The 24,361-nt window shown below is 34.1% G+C and overlaps 1 protein-coding gene across 2 annotated transcripts in view; it reads left to right on the top strand.

Annotated features, from left to right (window-relative positions):
- LOC148182143 (uncharacterized) overlaps positions 1-24,361 on the top strand; it is a 189,552-nt gene that overhangs the window by 145,573 nt on the left and 19,618 nt on the right. For both annotated transcript variants that reach the window (XM_088044424.1, XM_088044416.1), the window contains 2 exons: positions 19,791-19,926; positions 20,197-20,330. In XM_088044424.1, coding sequence (XP_087900550.1) covers positions 19,791-19,926; positions 20,197-20,330 — 270 coding nt within the window. The remainder of the gene's footprint in view (positions 1-19,790; positions 19,927-20,196; positions 20,331-24,361) is intronic.

Here is a 24,361-nt window from a genome sequence, read left to right as displayed (position 1 = left end):
ACGCTCATTAGTGTCAAACGCGATTTTCGTTTATTCTCAGCGAGTAACCGCCGCGCCGCCATCACCATTCATTATATCCACGAAAATTCGCCCCGCTCAATTAGCCTCTGAAAATAGTAAAAACCTATTTGGCCCGGATTCTCTCGAATAAAATTAAGCAAAACAGAGAAATCGCGATTTGCCGAGGCGAGAGGGAAATCAAAGAATAGACAAAGGGATAGAACGAGACGCCAAAAGACTTGGAAGACGGGCCTCTGGAGGATTGCAGCAATTGCGTGGTAATGGGGCATTTCGGTGGATCTGGACCCCATTAAAATCGCCCACCGCCATTCCAGACACTCACATTAGTTGCCATTAAATTCTAAATAAACACAACGGCGATGGCTTCATTTGCTGCACTCGTCTACTTAATGTTAAGATGAAATTGACGGATTCGGGTTTTGAAAAATTCCCATCTTTTCCATTTTATTTGTACATTATTTATGAAACTTCAGCAATTCGGCGAGGTCCCTCAAGAGCAAAAATAGTCTGTTTGTTTACTTCCACATTCTCGTCTTTGATTAGGTTTTGTATTTGCTACAGTCTGGTTTCAAGGATAAACACCATTATTATCATTACTTCCACAAAATATAAAACGGTTCATTTGTCCGGGAAATGGAAATTACACGCTGAAAATGGGACGTAACGTAGTTTTGGCGGTACTGTTTTATAAATGGGGACAGGATTGCCAACTGACAAATGTTTGAATGTTATCAGTAAAAATTAATGATCAATTTTAATTGGTACTTTGTAATTTGTAACGCTACAATTGCTGCTATCTATTTTCACTATTACCAACAGTAGAGCTCCAAAATTTGCATTCTATTTGGAGAACTTACTTTGCTATGTACATTAATTAATAACTCTTTATAAAACACGCAATTTTGCATGTTGACGAATATTCAGTTTTTTGCGACAATTAAATTTGAAAATGAATTTCGGAGCGATGCAGGGATGCGTTTTACTTTTATTGTCATAACGCGAAATGTTTATTTTAAAAATATTCTAATTTGGGGGAGTTGATAAGCAGCTCTAAACTAATGACCTCCCCAAAGTTTATTACTGTGGCGTAAAAACTTCCAGAGTTACAATATTCTATTTTCAAAAATGGGAAATTTTCAGTTCATCTGTCAAATAAAAATTTTTAAAAAATGTGTTTGCTGCTTTACAACGTTCTAATTTGAGGAAATCGATGAGAAGGCCGGAGCGAGTAATTTCTCGAAATTTCATCGCCGTGGCGTGAATACTTCCAGAGTTACAAATTTTTAATTTTATAAATTGGAAATTTTTAGTTCATCTGCAAAATCAAAAATTTTAAAAAATGTGTCTTTTGCTTTACAACATTCTAATTTGGGGGAGTTGATGGGGAGGCCCAAACTAGTAACTTTCCCAAATTTCATTATCGTGGCGTAAAAACTTCCAAAGTTACAAATTTTAATTTTCAAAAATTGTACATTTTTAGTTCATCTGCGAATTAAAAAATTCTAAAAAATGTGTTTGCTCTTCTACAACGTTCTAATTTGGAGGAGTTAAGGAGGAAGTCCAAGCTAAAAACCTTCCCAGATTTTGTTCGCATAGCGTAAAAACTTCAACAGTTACAATTTTTAGTTTAAAAAATTGCAAATTTTTTGTTTATCTGCAGCATAAAAAAAATTAAAAATGTGTCTGTTGTTCTACAACGTTCTAATTTGGGAGAATTGATGAGCAGGCCCAAATTAAAAATTTTCCCAAATTTCGTTGTACTTTTCATGAAATTATTGAAAAACTGATCTCATGTCCCAAAGAACGCAGTTTTTAGTGATTTGCTTACGCAATTTTGCATGTAACTCAAGAATTATTACATCGATTTTTGATTGTAATGCTTCATTGAAAAGATTGAAATCTTTTTGACACGCTGACAAATGCATTGCTAGCTGATCGCCTAAAAGTTGAAAGACAATTTTTTTAAGAAATTAAAAAAGTAAAAAATATAAGCAGAAAATTGAAAACCACAGAAAATCTAAAAAAGAGAAATTTTTTGATTAAGGAATGGTGGATGCGCCGGGTGTTTCTTTACGTGGTCAAACTTCTATGGCAAACTGACTAACAAGTAAGGAAATTAGAGGCAATTCTATTTAAGATATGACTTTCCACTGCTCCAGAGTTTGTTGATTAGAGTAATCCTTCTTCAGCAGTTGACATTTCCTGTTTATATTTGAGTGTTTTCTGCTTTTGAAAAGTGCGGAAGAAAACAAATCCTTAAAGATTGCGTGCAGCCTCATTAGTGTTGGGCATAAATCTAAAATGGGCATTTCGTTGGGTTATCAGTGGAACGTTACAAGTCGAGAATCGTAGATGTAAGATGGTTGCCATAACGACCTCCTACCAAGCAAGCATTTGAAAGCTAAAGTTTACGTCAACAGAGCTTAACTTATCCAATTAAAGCTCTTTCCTTTATATCGGACTAACGAGCTCGGCAACATGCACTGATAAAGAAAGCTCTCATTAACTTTCGAGGGCCTAATCTAGAGTATATATCCAATTGTAAATCCACACGTGTCTATGACAAAGACGGAGTGATCTATTTTCGGTAGTAAGAAAGTCACCGCGACCCTCGCTGTTAATAACTCGAGAGTGAATTATGAGTTTATTTAACGGAGACTTGCTTTTTGAGTGTATGATTGAGTAACTAGACTATAATTCAACTCTCAATGCGCACACTCGACGAACTGTGCACTTATCTGCGCGGTGCTTAATTAATATCCATTGTTTTGTTTAATTATGTGCAGGTTTATCGTCAACCAGTCGTGGGGGCCACGTATGAGCGCCCTCGGGCAAAAATTATAGCCTACAAATTAGGACTTAATTAATTCGCTCCAAATAATTTGAAAAAAAGCTTCCGCTCTCTAGGTGCTTCACTTTATTATGCAAATACAAAATAAACTCAAACGTAATTTAACTGCAAGGGTTCGCTACAGTAGCTGACTTATTTGTTGTTGCGTTTATAGCGTGAAGGTTGGCAATGGAACCACCACAATGGCAAACAATGCCCACAACTATAATAATTTTATAAAACGTCCGAGATTGTTCCGACTTGAAAATATGTAATGCTACCCGCTTTAATAGCCTTTTCGTTCCCTTTTTCATTACTTCCTGAAAATGTTTTTCATCATTCTGCATTATATTATTCGATTGCTTGCCGGTTAAATCTCCAGAGATCTAACAAAGACTTTCGATGGAATCTCGGCTCGTATTTTTACAAGTGTCCTGATAATTCGTGTGGCAATCTCTCGAGAATTACGTTCTCTTGAACTGCTCACTGACCGCTAAAAAGAAAACTAGATAGTCCAAGCAAAACAAACATGAACCTCGGAATAACCTTCATTTTATTGTTCTAATCAAATTGTCAAAAATTCCCATTGATAGGTGTGCTGCTAAAATAGTTACCTATTATAAAAATATAATATAAAACGTTGACTGATTCTTAATGTATAACATAGTATTTTAAAGACCTTAGAACTGCTCTTAGAATTTACAGACCCATGAGAATTTAACATTTTATTCCAATTTACTACTTTTTCGTAATTTTGAAATTTTAACGCCAAGACAATCAAAATTGAAGTCGTTTCTACTTTTGACACGTTTATTAACAGTGCCAAACGCCAAAATATTAGAGCAAGAATGAACAATTTTAGATTTTTTTTTGACAAGATAAACGAAAATTTTTCTCTTTATTCTATTGAATTCCGTATCTTTGGTAGTTTTAACGCCAATACAATAAAAATTGGATTCTTTACTACTTTTAACATGTTCATTCACTGGCCAAATGCCAAAATATTAGAACAAGGAAGAGCAAGTTTAGAAATTTTTACTCTTAGGGAAATTAAAAAATGTCCCCCTTTTCTAAAAAATTACGTAACTTTGCCAGTCTAAACGCTAAAACAATAAAATTTGTTGAAACTATAATTTACAACACACTTATTAACTTCACTAAATCTTAAAATTTTAGAGCAAGAAGGAGCATTTTTAGAAATGTTTATTGAGAGGATAAACCAAAATTTCCTTCCATTTATATAAAATCAATCAAAATTAGAGCAGTTATTACTTTTGACGGGTTTATTAACTGTGCTTAATGCCAAATATTAGAGCAAGAAAGAACAATTTTAGAAATTTTTGTTCTTTGGAAGAACAAAAAATGCCACTATTTTCTCTAAAATTACGTAATTTGGTCAATTTAAACACTAAATCAATGAAATTTGTAGACTTCATAATTTACGGTACGCTTTTCAACTCCAACTTACAGTGACAAAATGGTTAAAAATGTTGTGCATTACCAATTTTAAATATTGGTAATGACCAACTTTAATATTGTTGATTGTTGCTGAAGTCAGACATGAAGACTAAAATGAAGTTTAGAAGGCAATTAAAACTATGTCTTTATTTATTTCAAATAAACTAGTGATAAATAATTGTTTTAATGGTGGTAAGAATTATAGTTTTACTTTTGCATGAAAAAGTTAAGTTTTATTTTTCAACAGTAGGTATGTGGTAATTGCCGCGGTTCGTCTTACCTGAATCTTGAGTAAATGAGTCTAAATTGTACGATTTCAACAAAGATATTCATAAAATCTATCGTGTTATTTTACGAACTCTTAAAAACTGGAAAAGTTCTTGGAGAAAATAAGTACCATGAAAAAGAATTTGCAGAAGTTCATAAGTTCCTGGAAAATTTCGTGGGTTAAGTTTCCTCAATGCTTCCTTAATCTAAAAAAAGGCACTAAGTTCTATGTTTCGACTGTGATGCACAAAAGAATACAATTCTTGAAATTTTGAAAAATACTCTCATGTCTCAAAAATGTTAACTCTCACGAAAAATATTACGAGACCTTTTTTGTGGCAAATTTGATAAGGTACAATTTTCATAATAATTACTTTTGCCATTGGAATCACCAGTGACAAGATATTTTTAGGTTAAGTTTTCTTTGACATTTACCACCGAGTAACTTTTTTAGCAGCAATAACAATAAAATAAACGTCCACACAAAAAATGAGCCTTAGGGAAATTATTTCGTGCCTATTTTGCCTGGTCTAAGAGCACAACACGGCTCCTACAGTCATTAAAAAATCCATTTTCTATCGCTGCGACTATTTACACTGAAATTACGCAAACGTTGCTCAGATTTGTTAGCATTCCGAGTCATTAGTAGTTTGAGAGCTGCCCCAAATAGAAATTAATTCCTCGTTAAAATTCACAGCACTATTGCTTCTTGTTCGCTAACTAGGCATTGATTCTCAAAGCTGGACAAGTATTCCGAGCCCTTTTGAGTTTTTCTCGGGGCAAATTTTACGATTACCGTTATGGGAGTGGAGCGAATTACCCGAAATTATAACGGCAACGGTGCCTTTACAAAATACTCAATTAACTCGGCATTACCTGCTGTGTTTATTTAAGAATATTTGCCAGCCATAATAACAAAATTATGGTAATAACAACGGCGTTCGTGTGCATATTCTTGAGTGTATCTTGTAGCACATTTGCTCGCTGGAAGATGGCATTTATGCAGCTTTAACGTTGTAGAGAGCGAGATAAAAGTTGATTTCGTTTTCATAAGGGGAGATTCAATATTGTCGGTAATAACTACACGCGCATTGTGTCTCTGTCGGAGTTAAAAGGATTAGAACGAAACATGCAGTTGCAATATGTACTCTTCTGCCAGATCCAAATGCAGCGGAATTCGTCCATTTGTGCGAGATGCACCCTTTTATTGCGTTTTATTTAATTTTCTGGTTTACGTATGCCTGCACGAGACGCTTTCTGAAAATCTCGAGAAGACGCCTTGAGACACAATTAGAGCAATTAGAGAAATACAACTTGGACGAATTTTGGGGTTGTTTTGCGATACATTTCTTTGAGGGTTGTCAATTTTTGCGGGCGCTTGTAAACCCGGCATCGATTTTTCAATAAAATGTTGACAATTATCCAGTTTCCAGCTTGTGGCGGATATAAATTACGGAACAGTGCGGGATTTTGGGATTTTTTAAATTTCGCGACGGGCTTAATTAAGGATTATTCCAGGTATGATTAAGCATGTCTGGGATGAAAGCACCATAAACTTGTTAATTACCGCACACATTTAGAATTCAAGGAGTGGTAATAATAAGACTTTAATTGCTTGTTTACGCGAGTTTTTAAAAGATAATGACTAGTTAAAATTCTGCCGGCACTTTAACGATACAATTAGGATCCTGCGCTCAAAGTACAACTTAATCGTGATTTGTACTCGTCTCTTTATAAATATCCAAAGTTGCGGAAGGCTAATGAAATTTGAAACAAGCTTACGTTTACTAATCTGTTTAAAATACATTCCTGTCAAGTAGAAATATAACAGCTCAGCTAGAACCTTAATTGCATTATTTGCCGATGATAAATCGTCATTGGGCTCGTCATTTTGGCCCGTCGACAATTTTGTTACATTATTAATCTGCACGAATTTGGTCTAAACTCGCCTCCTGTTCGCCCCAATCGAAACTGCCGAAACACGGAAACATCGGAAAAATAACAAGCGAACCAATACAATGAATGTTGTCTCTGAAAATAGTAGGTCAAATGCCAAGGGCTAAATTTTTCCTAAGTTAAACAAATGGATGGCCGTACAAATAAAAGGAAGGGCCTGTTTAACTAAAACCATTGATAGGAAAGCAATCGACGAGTTAAAAGCTACGTTTAAATGCAAGGGACGTTTTAAAAACAATAAAATAAATGGTTCCCAAAATGTACTCTGTTTAATACCGACTCTGTTCACGACACTGACTTCAAAACAGCTCTTTATTTAAATTTCCTTAATTAAAGTTTTTCTTGTTGCTGCTGTTTGTTTCCTTTTTCTGTTTTCTTACGCTAAAACAGTTGTAGACTCGTCTAATTAACCGGCGTCACCGGAATAGATTTATTTTCAACTCCAATAACAGCGCCAAGTCATATCGATGATATTGAGAGTTGGAAATGCAGCTCTTTGAGTCGCAAAGTAAACCGGCGTTGGATTTGTTCAAGTGAAAATAAAGTCTTCAAAACCGCTGGCATTACCATAATGTATGTACCTGTGCTTGATTTTGTATCTTTTATTGGCGAATTCCGCTGCTATTCTTGCTCTGCATCAACATTGTTAAAAAAACAATGCGTTTTCTGTGCTTTATTGCCATTAAACGTTCTTTAATTCGTTGTGTTCTGGAGCGCACTAGAAAAAATTGGCAAACAGTGAGAATTTCAGCTTCAGTTTACTTAATGAAAAAATTCCTCGATCCTTTGAAGCCGTTTCCAAACCGCGTTACTCCCTATTTATTTGTAATTGTATAACTAGAAATACAAGGCTAAATTACCACACGCAAAGAACTTTACGCTTTTGGAATTCAAATTAACTTGACAACAAATCATTGTTCAAACAATACCCGTTTCTAATTGTGAAACTCGCATCTTTTGATATTCGCATTATGAAGTTTCTCCGGGAAAATGGATGGTTGGATTTAACAATACGTCGCAGGGTGTTAACGGAAAAAATCATTCACTTTGGACAGGAAAATGGTTACTGGAGGCGTGTAATTCAATGTTGGATGCGATAACTTGTATGCTTGCGGCCACATCGACAAAATTGATCACGCCGTCAAAACAACTTTTGAGATGTTTGCTCTTTAAGGTCAGCACAAAGGGAGGATCGGTTTAAAAGCGACTTGCGCGGAAAAAAGTCGCCTCCTAACTGGATTAACTTGTCTAAATCTTCTCACAGTTTAGATAAGTACAATACATTCTGCAACAGACTCGTGATAGCGATTAAGCCGAATGAAGGGATTACAAGTTTCTTGGTGCGAATGTCGCCAATTTCGAAACTGTGGTGTTAAAATTTCGAGATACAAGCGGCGGGTGTTGTTTGATTTTCACAACAACTGGGAGTCATTTTGCTTAATTATTTGATTATGTTATGCAGATAAAGCCTTTGTGAACAAGATCTGATAAATTAAGCGCTTTAACTAAAAATCGCTAATAGCCGAAATTAATTACGAGGGCTATAACTCAACAAAGTCCAATAATCATATAGTGTGTGCAAACTATCCCAGTTTCCGGCGTCCGAGCCTTCAATTTCCGGGCGGGCGAAATAGTTTCCGGAATATCCCTTCCATTCGGCAGTTCTTCTGTGACGCTTACCTGGTTAGGATCCGGGCCGCGAGCCAGGACACATGGAAATCATCCACTTTAAGACAATGTTATAGTCGTCATTAAAAAGTTAATATGTTTTGAGTGTTCCTTGTACCAGCGCCGATAAAGAGGGGATAAGGATGCCTGCTGTGGCCCCAGCAGCAATAACGGAAACTAAATTTCCGCCGCCTTTGGCCGCACGAATGGTTATTATATTCATTCATTCAAGCGCCTTTGCCTGAGCTTGGCAGATCAGAGAAACACTCTGAGAAATGGGACACGCTGGCAGCCGTGCAAGGGAGTAAGAACGAGCGCCGCGAGATGTAGAAAAAGGACGAGAAACAATGCTGCCAATTGTCGCTACAACTAGGTCAAATTATCCGCTTTTGATACAATCTATAATTTACATGTGAGCCAATTAGGCCCGTTTTTTGTGGAGTTTAGGTGAAAATGAATCGTCGAAGGAGAGGAATCCCAATAACCGAAGCACATTCTAATTATCGAAGTATGCTTTGCAGTTTTCTTCATCAGTCAGCAGTCAAAGAAGCAATGAACTCCGTTTGGGATCCATTACGTCGGTTTATTCCATTAGTTTTTCCGAAAACGCAGCTGTATCTCCTGAACTAATTTCATCTAATTTTCCCGAAACAAACTTCAATAAAGGGCGCTAAGGAATGTATTTGTTTGCGAAGGAATGCAAAAAAGAGACATCCAACTTTGCGCTCGCCTGAAATTTCAGCTCGTGAAAATGATACAGGTTATTTCCGCTCCTTGCTTTTCTTTATTCTTTTACTGATCGCGTTTCCGTCATTACGTGATTACCAAGTGGCGTAATTTACTTCTTGAAAATCTTTTCTATTAAACTGTTAAACGCGCTTTTATTCGGGTCGCTCGCTGCACATTTCCATAACGCGAACGGAAAATGATTCAGTGCCGTTTTGCGCTACAATAATTGCTTTTATCCCATTTTAATGCATGCGTGATAAATTATTGTCGGTTAATCACTTTTGTCTTTTTCCCGTCAACCAGACAGATATTTTTATACGGGCACGATCCACCAGTGGCCAATTAATGGCGGATTCCTAATCAAGAAAATTATAATCAACGGAACGGGTTGGGTGCTTACCCACTAATTACTGATCGGTGATTAGTAATTACCCATAAACATGCTTTGCATACGATTAACATGCCTATCTGGAATAAGTGCTGCAATTAGAATACCTAATTGCGACGATATCTTTTCACAGATCGATATCTCCATCGTGGGATGAAAAATCCCTTTCAAGAGAACGCGACTCCTTATCTTCTTATTACGAAAGCATCTTAGTGAATACACGAGATTTTACATTCTAATGAAGATGTATGTGGCACGAATGATATGAAATATTTCGGTTTCTTTTAGATTGGAAAAATATTTACTAGAACAGGAGGAAAATCCGAGTTTTGTCGTACTAGAAAAAGTGCTTATGTAAACGTCAATTTATGTTACTTTATTTTATCGTTTCATATCTGTTACAACAGCAATTACGAGCGAGAAACAGCGTCAGCGTGAACATTTTACGACAAGTGAAATAATTCGACATGATACCTCTAATTTCCTCACCGTTTAATAGTCACAGTTTTTATTATTTCCGACTGTTTGCTGTAAAAGTTTGGCTACGTGAAGAGACACGCGGCGCATCCACCATTTTCGTAGTCGACAAATTTTGGACAGATTTTGAGCGGGAAAAACTTGTTTCTAGTGTAGTGTTGTGTTGTGATTCTGAATTCAAAACCCGTTTTGCTCCATCAGTTCCGGAACCGGAGATATTTGGAAAATAAGGGTTTTTTTGAGCACTACGCGTTTTGGTTTTGGTTTTTTCAGTTTTGCTCAACTAGTTGGAAAATTATGAGACTCTATAATACAGCATTGGAAAGGTAATTGAATAAGCTTTCCAACGAACAAAAGAAGTCGCCGGAAGAGTTAGTTTTTCGCAAGATATTTGCGAACAACTTAAGAAAATTCTATCAAATTCTCCCTAACTCCTATAATTTTTCCTTGAACTTTTTTTGTCCTTTTAGAATCTTAAATTGCCACAAACTGATGACTATGATGTTTTGTGTTTATCAATTTTCTCATTTTCTTTAATTTGCTTTGATTTTTATAGTTATTTCTATTTTTTTAATTTTATAAACTTTATTCTATCTATCTAATAAATGCAGGACTACAAGATCTTCAAATTTATATTTTTTCCTTGAATTGGATTCAATTAATCACTTTAGAATTTTCTTAGATTTTCTAAATACTCATCACTTTAGAATTTTCTTAGATTTTCTAAATACTTAATCAATTCTAATCAATTTATGAAATACTTTAGATCTCTTTATTTCCAAATGTTCTCGAAATTTTATTGATTTTTTCAGACTGTGCAAAAGTATTATTCAATTGTCTTTGGATAGTCTAATTTTTCTTTAATATTTTTTTTGAATTTCTTTAAATTCTATCTTAATTTTTCTATAATTACTTTTTAGATTTTTCTTAGATTGTCTTTAGAGCCAAATTTTCTGAGATTTTCTTCAGATGGAACGTTCTTTCCGAATTCTTCTTAGAATCCCTTAGACTTTTTCTTACATTTTTTAATTTCCTTTTATATTTCCTTGAATTGTCCGTGTGTGGTCTTTGATTTATTCTATTTTTCTTACATTCAATTTAGAATTTCTATATTTTCTTTGGATTGGTGCTTAAATTATCTTTTAGATTCGTTCCTGGTTTTTCTCAGATTCTCTAGAAAACCTTCAGGTTATATTTGCATTTTCTAGATTCTGCTTGGATTTTCTAGATAAATTTTAAATTCTTTCTAATTCCTTTAGCTTCTCTTTAGATTCGGTCCAAATTTCCTGGGATGCTCTAGACTTTCTTCAAATTCTGTTTAAATTTTTGAAATCCATTTTGGATTTTATTTCTAGATTTTTCCTTTCATTCTTAAAACTTTGGTAGATTTCCATTCAATTTTCTGTGGTCTATGTTTAACTTTATTTTCTTTAGATTTCACTTAGAATTTCTTTTTTTTAATTAGTCTTCAAATTTCCTTTAAATTTATCCAAAATTTTCTAAATAATCTCTAGGCTCTAAATTTTTTCTAATTTTATCTCGACTTTTCTATAATTACTTTTTAGATTTTTCTTAATTTTCTGAGATGTTCTAGATTTTTTTCAGATGGAACGTTCTTTTTGAATTCTTCTTAAAATAATTTAGACTTTTCCTTACATTCTTAAATTGTTTTATATTCTCTTGAATTTTCCGTGGTCTCTGATTTATTTTATTTTTCTTATATTCAATTTAGAAAATTTATATTTCCTTTGAATTAATTCTCAAATTTCTTTTAATTTTTTTTTTATATTTGCTCCAAATTTTTCTCAGATTCTCTAACAAATCTTCAGGTTATATTTGCATGTAGATTCTTCTTGGATTTTTTAGATAAATTTTAGATTCTTTCTAATTTCTTCAATTTCATTTTCGATTCGGTCCAAATTTCCTCAGCTGCTCTAGATTTTCGTCAAATTCTCTTTACATTTTCTAAATTATTTTTGGATATTATCTAATTTTTTTTTAAATTCTTCTTAGAGTCTTTTTAGAATTTTCCTTGGATTCTCTAAACTCTGGTGGATTTTCCTTGGATTTTCTGCGGTCGATGTTTTCTTTATTATTCTTAACTTTTACATTTTTCTTAGATTTGTAGATAATCTCCAGGCTCTGTTAGCATTTCCTACATAAACTTTGGATTCTTTCTGAGTTTTCTAGATCTTTTTAGATTTAGTCAACATTTCAATATTTTAAATGATGCGTTACAATAAAAAATCGATCTTATAATTCTTGAGTTTTATTAAATTTAGCTTTCCAAAACAGTTTTCAAGAAAAAATCTCTGAATCCGGACCTGATGTACAAAATGTATTTCCAAACAGTCACATGCCATCTCAGGTGTCATTTATTATACAAAAATGTTTTGTCCGGCGATCATTGGCAATATGATTGAAAAAATTACAGAGAAAGGGAGAGGAATTCTTATTCAACGCAGAAATTTGATATTTGTTTTCCCGGAAAAGCAGCATTGATTAGTTTGAAAACAGTTCCCCGGGTATCGGATATCATCACATGATTCCCCGATGTAAAAACAGAAAATCTCTTAATGCTCCTCGACAAGCTGAAGAATTTCGATAATAAAAGAGCCAGAGAGCATGTAAAGTTGAAATAAGAAGATGAAAGTAAAAATATGTTTAAAAATGATAAATGTAGGAAGTTGGATTAGGTTTATCAGTTCTGAATAATTTAGTCCGATGGTTAGTGGAAGAATTTGCATGAAACTGGGAGATATTCATAACAGTTCAAAATTTCTATTGTTGGCGTGTAGTCGAATAAAAGCCATAAATTAAAAAATTCTTGTCGTGGCCGGATAAACTGCAAAATCCCGCCGCATCCCGATAATTTATTTCGTTTTCATTAGAACGCATTAGTTTTTTTTTGTGTTTTCCAATAGAGTGAATAATGGCAACCCTTTGGAGGGCGATTTTTCTTGCGGTTGTCGGCCTAGCGAAGAATCGATAGTGGTCAGTAGCAAAGCTGTTGCTGACCTGATGAATTGACGTTCTCGGATTCACATAATGACTCCTTTCAGGAAGAGCGCTGCAATTAGTAGAGAAAATTACTCTATTCGTTTATGTTACGAGAGCAATTTTTTTCCATTTGAGTATTTATACAGAGTGGCCTCAACAATAAATGACAATTTATCGGCGGAGCGTCCCCGTTGTGGGCAATTGTAACCGTCAGATTCTCGATTTTTGCAAAGGCAAAAGTTTGGCGTGGAAAGGGATGAAACTGCATTGCTCGTGGCATAAATAACTAGTTATTGCTTTTGGGGGTGCATTCGCGAGGGGTGGGTGTTTTGCTATTAGTACAGTGGCCCAGTTTGCGAACAACGGACGCCAGTTAGCTACAATATATCATAACTGTACGAGACACCTCCACAAAACACACTCGGCGCTACATAGAAATTCACTCGTCGACCAGTTATATTACCTTCTAGGAAATTTAATTTCAGTTTTGTAAAAGTAATTATGTTCCACTCAACGTTATCTATTCTGCTAATTAAAACCGTCACTCGATTCCCTTGAATAAACTTGGCAATCTGCTGGACAAATCAACTTTAACTTCCTACAATGATGCGGACCGGCTTGATGAAAAATTGCTGAGCTTTATCTGGTCAACTGATCTCATCTCGTGATTAAAACGCTACGAATAATGGATGGATAGTCTCATCCACAATTTTCAACCCTTTACTTTCATTACATAACCGCCTCTCTTGGAAATATCGTAAAACGTACACTTTATAGCCAACGAGAATGAGATCACGTTTAACCTGATTTTTGTGGATAGTTTCGACTCTTTAAATTTAATTATTCTCCGACAACTTTTCAACCAACTTAGATTGGGGCATTTCTCTTCAAAATACATACAGAGAAGAGACCTTCCGCCACAATCAAGAGAGAGTCACTTAGTGCAAGTTTTTAATAGGACCGCAAAAAGAAAACTAGCAAAGTTAATAAATCACTGCAACACTTTCAGCTGAAAGTTCGCAGATAGAGAAAAACGATATCCTCGATAGACGGCAATTATATTTACTGAAAAATCTCATAAAAGATCCAAAGTACACACAAACATGAGCAATTGATTTATAGTTGGAGCAGTTTATTCCCAAGATTGGTTTTGGGCACCGCCGGCTACATAAAATTAAAGATTTCGAATTCTACTAGGCGATCCGAAGTCCGTTTTGCTCAGGTCAGGAATTTTTAGAATCTAGAGAATTTGAATCATGTGAAGAGTTTATCAAAAAATTTGCAGAATCTTTCTCGAGATTCTGGGGACGAACCTTCTGCTGTACGTGTGTGAGATTTGGCACACTTAATAAGCAAGTCCGAAATAGTAAACTCCCTAAATTGCATTGCCATATCACCAAAATTGGCAGTCACGGGTCTTAATATAAAATAATAAAAAATTTTGATTTTTTCCAAAAGTGAAAATTTCTAAAATCTGTTCCTTTTGCAGTATAAATTTGAGATCTGGCAAACTTAATGAGGAAGTTCAAGATATTAAACTTCCCAAATTTTGTTGTCGTATCACCAAAATTGGCAAAGTTACAGGGGTGCGATTCTCGAAATGTGCTGATTTGATTTAGTGCACTAAATATCCATATTTAGTGTGAAAATTGAAAAAGTGTATTCTTGACGTTTTGTAAACATTTAGTGTACTGAACTTTCAATATGAAATTATTAGTGTGGTCGATAGTAGACTAAAATGCATGCTAATTTATATAGATTGGCAAAATTTTTGATAAAGCAATGAAATTAGAAGAAGAATCTAGCCGAAGGTCTTAACTTAGATGTAGTAGCAACAAATTTACATGAAACCAAAATATATACAAATTCCTTAAAAATGTGGAAGATAGAAAACTCCGTAAAACTTTTCGATTTACTGAAGACACATGTAATTTCAAGACCATGCAAATCCTACTCCAAAAATTGCGGTGGTTTTAATGTTATCATTCTGCAACACCACTGATTGGAAAAATACTATGTATTTCTTTAAAATCTAACACATTCTGTTTGACTGGATCATTTCGTTCTGTTGTCTGTTGGTGTTTAATTATGCCTTATTTTAAATTTTGAGCTAAGTTTTGCCACGCCTGATGTATTTTTATGTTTTTTTTTTCTCCAAAGTTATCGGGCACTTTTTCATGTAAAGATAGACATAAACTTGTCTTGTACAAGAACCAAAAGTTGTTCAGAAAGTTTAGATGATTTCTCAATAACACCCAGGTTATACTTTTTACCCTGCGCTAAAAGTTTGGATCCACGATGAGATATTCTCATGAGATTATAGTTTCACGAGTCAAAATTCGTATCAAAAAGTAGTAAAAACTATAAAATTTGTTCATTTTGCTGTGATTTCTTGTGGGGGACTTTAATGCTGCATTTATTTTTGTTGAACATTTGACTGGAAAGGTAAATTTTTTGAGATCAGTCAACTTGACAAATTGTTTTTGCGATGTTGCCAAGATCATATTTAGACCGCACTAAAATATTAGTGCACTTTTTAGTTTGATGATGGAGAATACACTATTCTTGATACCACACTGATTTTCTCGTACTAAAAATTTTGTGCACTAAACTTTTAGTGTGATTTCGAGAATCGCAGGTCTTAATAAAAAATATTTGAGATTAAGCAAATCCAAGATAATAAACTCACATTTTATCGACATATAACCAAAATTGCAAAAGTTACAGATCTCAATATGAAAAAATCCAAATTTTTATTTTTTTCTAAAAGTGAAAATTTCTAAAATCTGTTTCTTCGATGGTATGAATTTGCAATTTAGCACACTTAGTAAGTAAGACCAACATAGTAAATTTGCAAAATTTTATTATTTCAACATCAAAACTGCCGGAGTTCTAGGTCTTTCTATAAAATAATAACAAATTTTGAATTCGGCTAAACATGCAGTCAAAAATTTAGAATTTAGTTTTAAAAAATGTAATGAAGCCGCTAAAAAATAAAAAAGTTTTAAAGAAATTAGGCTATGAACTCTTGAAACTACGATACGGCATCCAAAGTTGAAGAAAACTATCGGCAATTTCCTTCTGTTTAGACACTGCACTAACAACAACGCTGGGAGCGTACAATCACTTTGTAAAATTAAAAGCTCCAACAACATATTTTTGTACACAATTTGATGAAATGTTATCATTACAAAAGGCACCTAAGCCCGTTGAATTTCCATCAAATTATTCACATCTCGACATCGCCCCATGCAAAAGTATAAATGGAAATGAAAGCCCTCGTCAAATTTACTTGTAAATTTCCACGTTTTTTACCATTGCACTTTAATTACGATTTATGTATTCCGGCGAAAGTTGAAAATGGTAACTTTGTTGGGAATACAGAAAGACGTCGCTCCGCCCAATTTCCGGTCACTCCTCTCAACAATTTGTAGGGATTTATGCTAATAGATGCTCACCTATAATCACTGGAAAAGCTCACAAGACTGAAAACAAGGGTGAAGCGAAAACGCAACATTAACTCTTAGTGAAAGTTAGCTGACATGAAGCAGGTGGCGTGCTGCTTCGGATTAGGTGAAATCAGCTCAAAATTGTTTAATTAAAGTGAAACGAATTGAAATGCGCTGACCTTCCCTGTCTTCGCTCCAACTAAAACTTTAATTGGACAAGGGAGATACAAGGATAGTTGTTGAAACATTTTTCTTTAATTACCCTCGACGTTGTAAGATCATTCTAATTTACCACAAGGATAAATTACCGAAATACGTAAATAACACAAAGTTCTCATTTTGCTATGGCAGGATTCTGAAATATCTGTGTTTGCGGTTAGGAACTGTCCTCATTTATCATGTTGATGAAGCTTAACTTTTAATACGAACGTAAATCAGAGATGAAAATAAAAACCAATTACGCAAAAAAAAGTCTTCTGGAATACGGAATCAAAACTGTACATGCGGAAAAAGTTATAAATGTAGAAACATGTGAGATTTATGTACACTTCGGTTTTGCCGAATTCATGCTTTGCTGAACTTTTAGTGCGGTTTTAACTGGCGGTTTTAAGAAAGTGTGCAGGTAGAGGCGGTCGTAATTCACGAACATATTGACGGGACAGTCAGCGGCTATAATTAGCCCTAAAAATTCACTATCCGAAAGTTTAATCAGTCATAATTAAGTTTTTTGTTGTACGTGGAATTCTGCGTAAAATGAATCCAGATAACGCAAGTTTGCTCCAAAAATAAGGGAGATTTCGACTACAGACCTTCAACTGTTTTAGTCATGACAGTTTTTTTTGGAAAATCTGAGAAAACGCGAGAAAAACGATTTCGAAAAAACTTTTTTTATATTTGCCATAATTCCGAAGCTATCGAGCAAAATCGTTTTCGAACTTCCAAAATTTCAAACGCCTCTAATTCAGTAATTTGTTGACTGACGAGAAATAATGGCAGTTTTGGAAGTGCGTAAAATGAGCCTATCTAGTTCAAATTTCTTTAACAAATAAACGAGATATCGACCAAAATAGATTTTCAGGGGGTGTTTTTAGGGTCATTTTCAAGAAGCTGTTTCGGTGCCAATAACTGGACTTAGTTCATTTAAATTATATATTGATCAAAAGAGCAGCTTGAGATCTATGGAGTGGTCAAATCTCATATTGATAGGGCAAGTAGTCTACGAGGGGCCATCAAAAAACGAAAAATTGGAAATTTTTCATCAATTGAGTCGCAAAATTTTTTTGTCCAAAAATTTTACCATGGAATTTTCGACTTTTGAAGGCTTATTCTAAAGTAGAATAAGCCGAGAAAATCGATGGCCGAAACCGATTCTCAAATTTTTTTTTAGTTTCGGAGATATTGAGCTTTGAGAATTTTCCAACTCAAAATCCATTGTCCTAAACTTTGATTCCCCATAACTCAGTTATTTGTAGGTCGATCTTAACAAATCTGACCTTTTTCGATTATGCGTGAAATTCTGTGTAAAATGAGCACCATTACATTAAAATAGTTTCATAAATAAGCGAGATCAAGGACAACCCGAAAAGTTTCAAAATTTTATAAAAGGAAATTGTAACTTTGCTTATGTTGGCGCTAACGAGATGAAATTTAAGAAAGTTACTTCTCTTAGCTAATTTATTAACTTATCAAGTTTCAAAAGTTTGGAGCAAAACTCGTAGAGTTTAGAAATTTTTTTTTAGGGACGAACCAAAAAGTTTTAAAATTCTAAAAAATTGCACCTTTGGTTGTATTGCCGCTAAAAAAATGAAATTTAGGAAAGTTACTACTTTTAACTCATTTATTAACTGTACCAGGTTACAAAATTTTGGGGCAAAAAGCGCAGATTTTAGAAATTTTTATTTTGAGGACGAACTAAAAATCTTTTTAATTTTCTATTAAATTCCATAACATCCGTAATTTTATAGATAAAATAATAAAATTTAGAAAAGCTACTACTACTTCTTTGTCTATTAACTGTGCTAAATAAAAGAATGTTTAGTCAAAAAATTAATATTTTATAAATTTTTGTTTTGAGGATTCTGCGTAAAATGCTGCGTAAAATGAGCCCTAATAACATAAGTTTGCTAGAAAAATAAGCGACAGTTTGCATAGTTTGGATAGTTTGCATAGTTTGCAACCTTCAAAAATTTGACCTTTTGGTGAGTTATTTTTTATTGTTTATTAATATTATTTTTGATTGTTTCCTTCAACTTTTTATTTTTTTACATTGATTCATCATGAAGACTTTACATTAAACATTTTCTCCACTCAAGAAAAACAAAACAAAATCGTGAGATTTCAGCCAATTGTGGCCTGTATAAAAAACATTGTGGGCATTTCCAAATTATTGTAGGTTTGTAAAACAGTCTGAAATCCTACTAGCCTTTTTACCGTTGCAAAATAAAGCAAAAGTTTATTGGCAGCATGAAAATCGCAATTTGGAGCGTCGAGTTGATGCCAAGCAAAGCCCTAATTTATGTGATCCGAATGCGATACAATATAAAAATGTAAATAAGAAATCTGTTAAAGCATAGTTTCGGTTGCGAATCGCGAAATGGCGGAAGTGTGGCGTGAATGTATCCCTTGAAAGGTCCCAAGCCAGTTCCTGATTGTATGCAGATTAAGTTGCTTGTAAATTCAAACTTGCAAATATCTTAACATCAAAAGCAGCTGAATCAAAATGGGGCATCACCTTCTTCCACAGCCGAAAACTCGAACGAGCACCTGAAATAGAGTTTAAACTCTTGGGTTTTCCAATCTCGCCCACTATTATTGTATAAAACGGAGCTTTTGATCATTTTATAGAGCTTTTCTCGAGAACGTCCTCTAATTAATAAAGTTTAGTCTGCATTCGAGTTAAGTCGATTTTCGATAACCGTTAAGTGCAGTTGATTCCAATAAACATCCAATTTCCCTCTAAGAAGGGTCCAGTCGTTTATTCGGGTCACTCTGGATACGCCAAATCCCTTCGGAGCGCTTTTATGGCCTCACAAGTATTACATGACTGCCTTCACAGGACATGTGGCGGACTTTACGGCCCCGTCCAACTTAACAATTAAATGGGGGGCAACAAATTTTAAATTCGACAATCTGGGCGAGTCCGATACTTAGTAGTACATTTTACGCCGCTGCTCGACATGAAAATAAACATGGATAAAGACTCTATAAACTCCTTGGACGTAAAAGTACATCGTTTTTATATTATGTTTGGGCTACGTGCAACGTAGGAAATATTCAAGTATTCAATAAAACAGAATCGTAAAAGTTTTCGACAATAAACGATCAGATCGATCATAGAAATCAAGGATTGAGGCTTTTTTACTCTTTTGTAAGTTTGCCGAGTTTGCAGGAAAATTTCGTGTTGCAGTTTATCATTTAAATAACACGGAGAATTAGCAGCGCATCCCGTGATATCTATCTGGGTACTTAGCATTCTCATGAAAGTTAAATTGAACACTTGAACGAACTTTGTAATTTAAAAGGAAACTGAAATACATTTTATTTGCAGATGTCGAGATCCAACTCAACAGTAGTGACTTTAACGGACGTGAAGAGAGAGACTTCAGGAGAATTTAAGTGTGAAGTTTCAGCGGATGCACCACGCTTTCATACCGACATACGTGCGGCGCATTTACTTGTTGCAGGTACTATTAAAGTTAGAAAAAGCGCCATCCTTTGACAATAACTCGTAAATTCAAACGTCATCCTTGGCCATTATGCGTTGACACCCTCAAAGCAAATAGCTGCGGTATCAGTGAATTGCCAGCTCTTTAAGCAATGTATCAGTTGAAGCCGATAAATTAGCTTTGCCATTCACTGTTGCTCAATTATAACCATTGATGAACTGTTTACTGTGTAATAACATAATTGGTTTGCCATCTCTCGGAGCTTTGGTTTAGGGGTTCTTTTTGCAGATGTGCCGAACGAGGGGCCGGTTCTCCGGACAGAAGTACAGGAAAAATCGATCGGGGCGAGGATAAAGGCTAATTGCACGACGCCCGGCTCCTACCCCCCCATGAATATAACTTGGTTCATCAACGACGTTCAGGTAAACACTTTTTTCGTTCGAACACTGCATTAAAAAGGACCAACAAAACGGCGATTTGCCGAAACATTGAGTAAACAACCCTTCGATTTATCGAACGCCAAAGAGCTGCCTTCACGGCCACGGCTTAATAAATTAGAGAAAAAATTCGCCCTAAAATTTAACTTTATGCCTCGACTCTTTAAACTTGAAAACACTGCAGAATATGAAAGGCGTTAAATTTTTTAGTACTCTTAAACTTATACATGAATATTTAACGCTGAATCATCTTAACAGAGATAAAACAAACCCTTCGGGGACAAACCGACGTTTTTAAGGCGCGCAACGAGCGACAAAGTCAATCTAGCAACAATAACAAGGACCCTATTTAGGCTCACCTTGTTTCATGACCCTGAATTTATTGTGCTGAATAATGTGATGGATACAATGCGCGTGATAATTCATTTTATTGGTCGGGATGCTGCAACGAAACGCGGTATTAATCAGGTTAGCATATAGGTGAAATCGGGCAAATGGGCAATGTTTGGGTGACTGGAAACCCATTCGCTCGATGCCATTAGCACGAGCGGGTAAATCAAAAAGGTTTGCAAGGGCAGAATCGTTGTTAATTGCCGGGCAAAGGATCTGTATCTGTATACAAAGAAATTGGTCTTTTTAGAACATTAAATTGGTGATTATGATTGTTTGTATTCTTCAATTTTCTTGACTTTTATGTTTATTTCTACTTATTTTTAATTTATATTCTTATTTATTAGGAATATTAATTTATATTTTTTAGATCCTTGAATTATTGAATTTTTATTGAATTATTGAATTAATTATTACTTCAATTTTTTAGAGCGACAAGGACGGATTTTAGAATTTTTTTTTTAAACGAGCGAAAAATCTTCAATATTTTCCTTTCAGACCTGAAATTTTGGTATTTTTTATGTTAAAGCAATGAAATTTGAAGAGATTACTGTCCTTGACCTGTTGACTGTCTGCTCTAAATCCCAAATTTTTTTAACAACTGAGACGGATTCTAGAATTTTTATCATCGAAACGAGCTAAAAATCTTCAATATTTTCCATTTAGACGTGTAATTTTCGTATTTTTTATGTTAAGGCAATGAAATTTGGAGAGATTACTGTTTTTGATCTGTTGATTGTCTGTTCCAAATCCCAAATTTTTTGAGTAACAGTAACGTATTCTAGAATTTTTATTTTCGAAACGAGCTAAAAATCTTCAATATTTTTTATTCAGAACTGAAAATTTGGTATTTTTTATGCTAAAGCAATAAAATTTGGAGAGATCACTATCCTTGACATCTTGAGCAGGTGTTCCAAATCTAAAAATTTTTGAGCAACAGGGACGCATTTTAGAATCTTTTTTCCAATACGAGGTAAAAATCTTTAATATTTTCTGTTCAGACCTGTAATTTTAGTAATTTTGATGCAAAAGTAATGAAATTTGGAGAGATTACTATCCTTGACCTCTTTAAATTTTAAATTTTTTGAGCAACAGGGACGGATTCTAGAATTTTTATTTTCGAAACGAGGTAAAAATCTTCAATATTTTCAGTTTGAACCTGTAATTTTAGTAGTTTTGATGCAAGAGTAATGAAATTTGTAAAGACTACAATCTTTGACTAGCTTATTGTCTACTCCAAATCTCAAATTTTTTAAGCAACAGGAGCGGATTTTAGAAATTTTAATTTTCTAGACTAATCAAAAATTTCTAACATTTTCCATTTCGGTCGTGTAATTTTGGTAGTTTGAATGTTAAAGCAACGAAATTTAGACAAATTATTTTTTTAGCCTGTTTATTGTCTACTCCAAATTTCAAATTTTTTGAACAACAGGGGCCGATTTCAGAATTTTTTATTTTCAAAACAAGATAAAAAAAATTAATATTATCCGTTCAAATCTGTAAGTTTGGTATTTTTTATGCTAAGGTAATGAGATTTAAAGAGATTATTATTTTCGACCTGCTTATTGTTTGCTCCAAACATCAAATTTTTTGAACAACAAGGGCGGATTTTTGAACTTTTTATTTTCAAAACCAGTGACAAATTTTCAATATTTTTTGTTCAGACCTGTAATTTTGGTATTTTTAATGCTAAGACAATGAAATTTGGAAACATTACTATCCTTAACATTTTGATTGTCTGTTCCAAATGTCAAATTTTTTGAGTAACAGGGACGGATTTTAGAATTTTTTTTTCAACACGAGCTAAAAATCTTTAATATTTTCTGTTCAGCCCTTTAATTTTAATAGTTTTGATGCAAAAGCAATGAAATTTGGTGAGATTACTATCTTTGACTAGTTTATTGTTTGTCTTAAATTTCAATTTTTTGAGCAACATGGACGGATTTAAGAAATTTTTACTTTCAAAAGTATCCAAAAATTTGTAGTATTTTCCATTTGGCCGTGTAATTTTGGTAGTTTCAATGTTCAAGCGATGAAATTTGAGAGATTGCTATTTTTGGCCTGTTTATTGTCTACTCCAAATCTCAATTTTTTTTAACAACAGGGACGGATTTTAGAACTTTTTATTTTCGAAACGAGCTAAAAATTTTCAATATTTTTTGTTCAGATCTGTAATTTTAGTATTTTTTATGCTAAGGCAATGAAATTTAGAGAGATTACTGTTCTTGACCTGTGACTGTCTGTTCTAAATCCCAAATCTTTTGAGTAATTTTAGATTAGTAATTTTAAAAATCTTCAAAATTTTCTGTTAAGACCTGTAATTTTGCTAAGGCAATAAAATTTTGAGAGAATAATGTTCAAAAAAAAACGAAGAAAATAAATTTTTGTAGTTTTCAAGAATGTCTTCGAATCTGGACCTAACGGACTTCAGATTCGGAATCAAAAAGCCATTCCACTTTAAACCCAGTAAAATCCCAAAATTTGTTGACTAGTGTTATCAAGCACACAATAGTTGATGAGGATATTTGAGAAATGAGCAGCACTAATTAATTTTCGTGTCACTCATAGTTCCATACCGTCTAGGGCGTGCCACCTCAAACTTTGATTTTAATAACACTGTTTGTCGATGTTTAATCGCACAATTTTTGATATTTCTGAACTGCGAAATTTGCATTTTTCGAGTATTGAATCACCTGGTTTGAATAACGAGATTGTTTGATCTGCGTAGTTGGAAACTCTATTTAAAGTCTTTAACGTACTTCCATGCACATTTAGCAGTGCAAATGCCAATTAATTAAATTTATCACGAGACACGAGACTAGACTAACAAAACCTGTAGTCTCAGCCTAACGTATCGCGGATTTGTGCAAATTTCATTTACGTCGCGCGAATATTCTTCTTGACCGGTGAAATATGCAAAGTCCCGACAGAAATAATTGAGTTTATGGCCGTGCAAATTCACTATTGCTCTAAGATTCGGGGCGAGTTTGTAAACGGAGCTTTATTGTGACAACATGGGAATAAAATTGGGTTTCACGAGCGAAAATATTCCCGAGAAAACGAACTTTATGACTTTGTCAAGGTGGAAATAGTTGAGATAATTAGTGAGGGCGAGGAAAAAAGTTTCCAACTTCGTTTCCTGTGACGAGCTTTTTAATGGTAATTGGGAAGGATTTTCCGGTGATCCACGAGTTTGTTTTAGCGATAACTTAAGACAATGATGTTTCCATTAGGAAATACCGCATCGAGTTCCGAATTCCCATCATTTATTTATACGTACAAACATTTGTATGATTTACTCTGAAAAATTTAATTCTATTGTTTGCCAAATCCAGTTTCGGAGAATTTATGTTTGGAAGCAAGTACTTCGAAACACTTTAGATATATTGCGTCATAAAGCGTAGATAGTTGTCGGTCTGGAATAGATAAACTTTCACAATGGTGGTGTCTATTTCATAAATTATACGCATTAAAAATTTATCGATTTCGGGAGAAACAAACAGAATGTTACTTACAAACTCAGCGAGAGGCGAATTTCCTTAAAAAAAATACTAAGAAGCTTAGTGTAATCGACTCGCTTTATAAATATTAATGGTATAAATTAGACATTGAGCGTAATTTCAAAA

This window comes from Gnatocerus cornutus, chromosome 1 (genome assembly GCF_029298725.1).
Source record: "Gnatocerus cornutus isolate USDA-ARS CGAHR chromosome 1, icGnaCorn1.1, whole genome shotgun sequence".
Lineage (NCBI taxonomy): Eukaryota > Metazoa > Arthropoda > Insecta > Coleoptera > Tenebrionidae > Gnatocerus > Gnatocerus cornutus.
The sequence above is the reverse complement of the archived record's forward strand: the minus strand, read 5'-3'. Positions and strand labels throughout refer to the sequence as shown.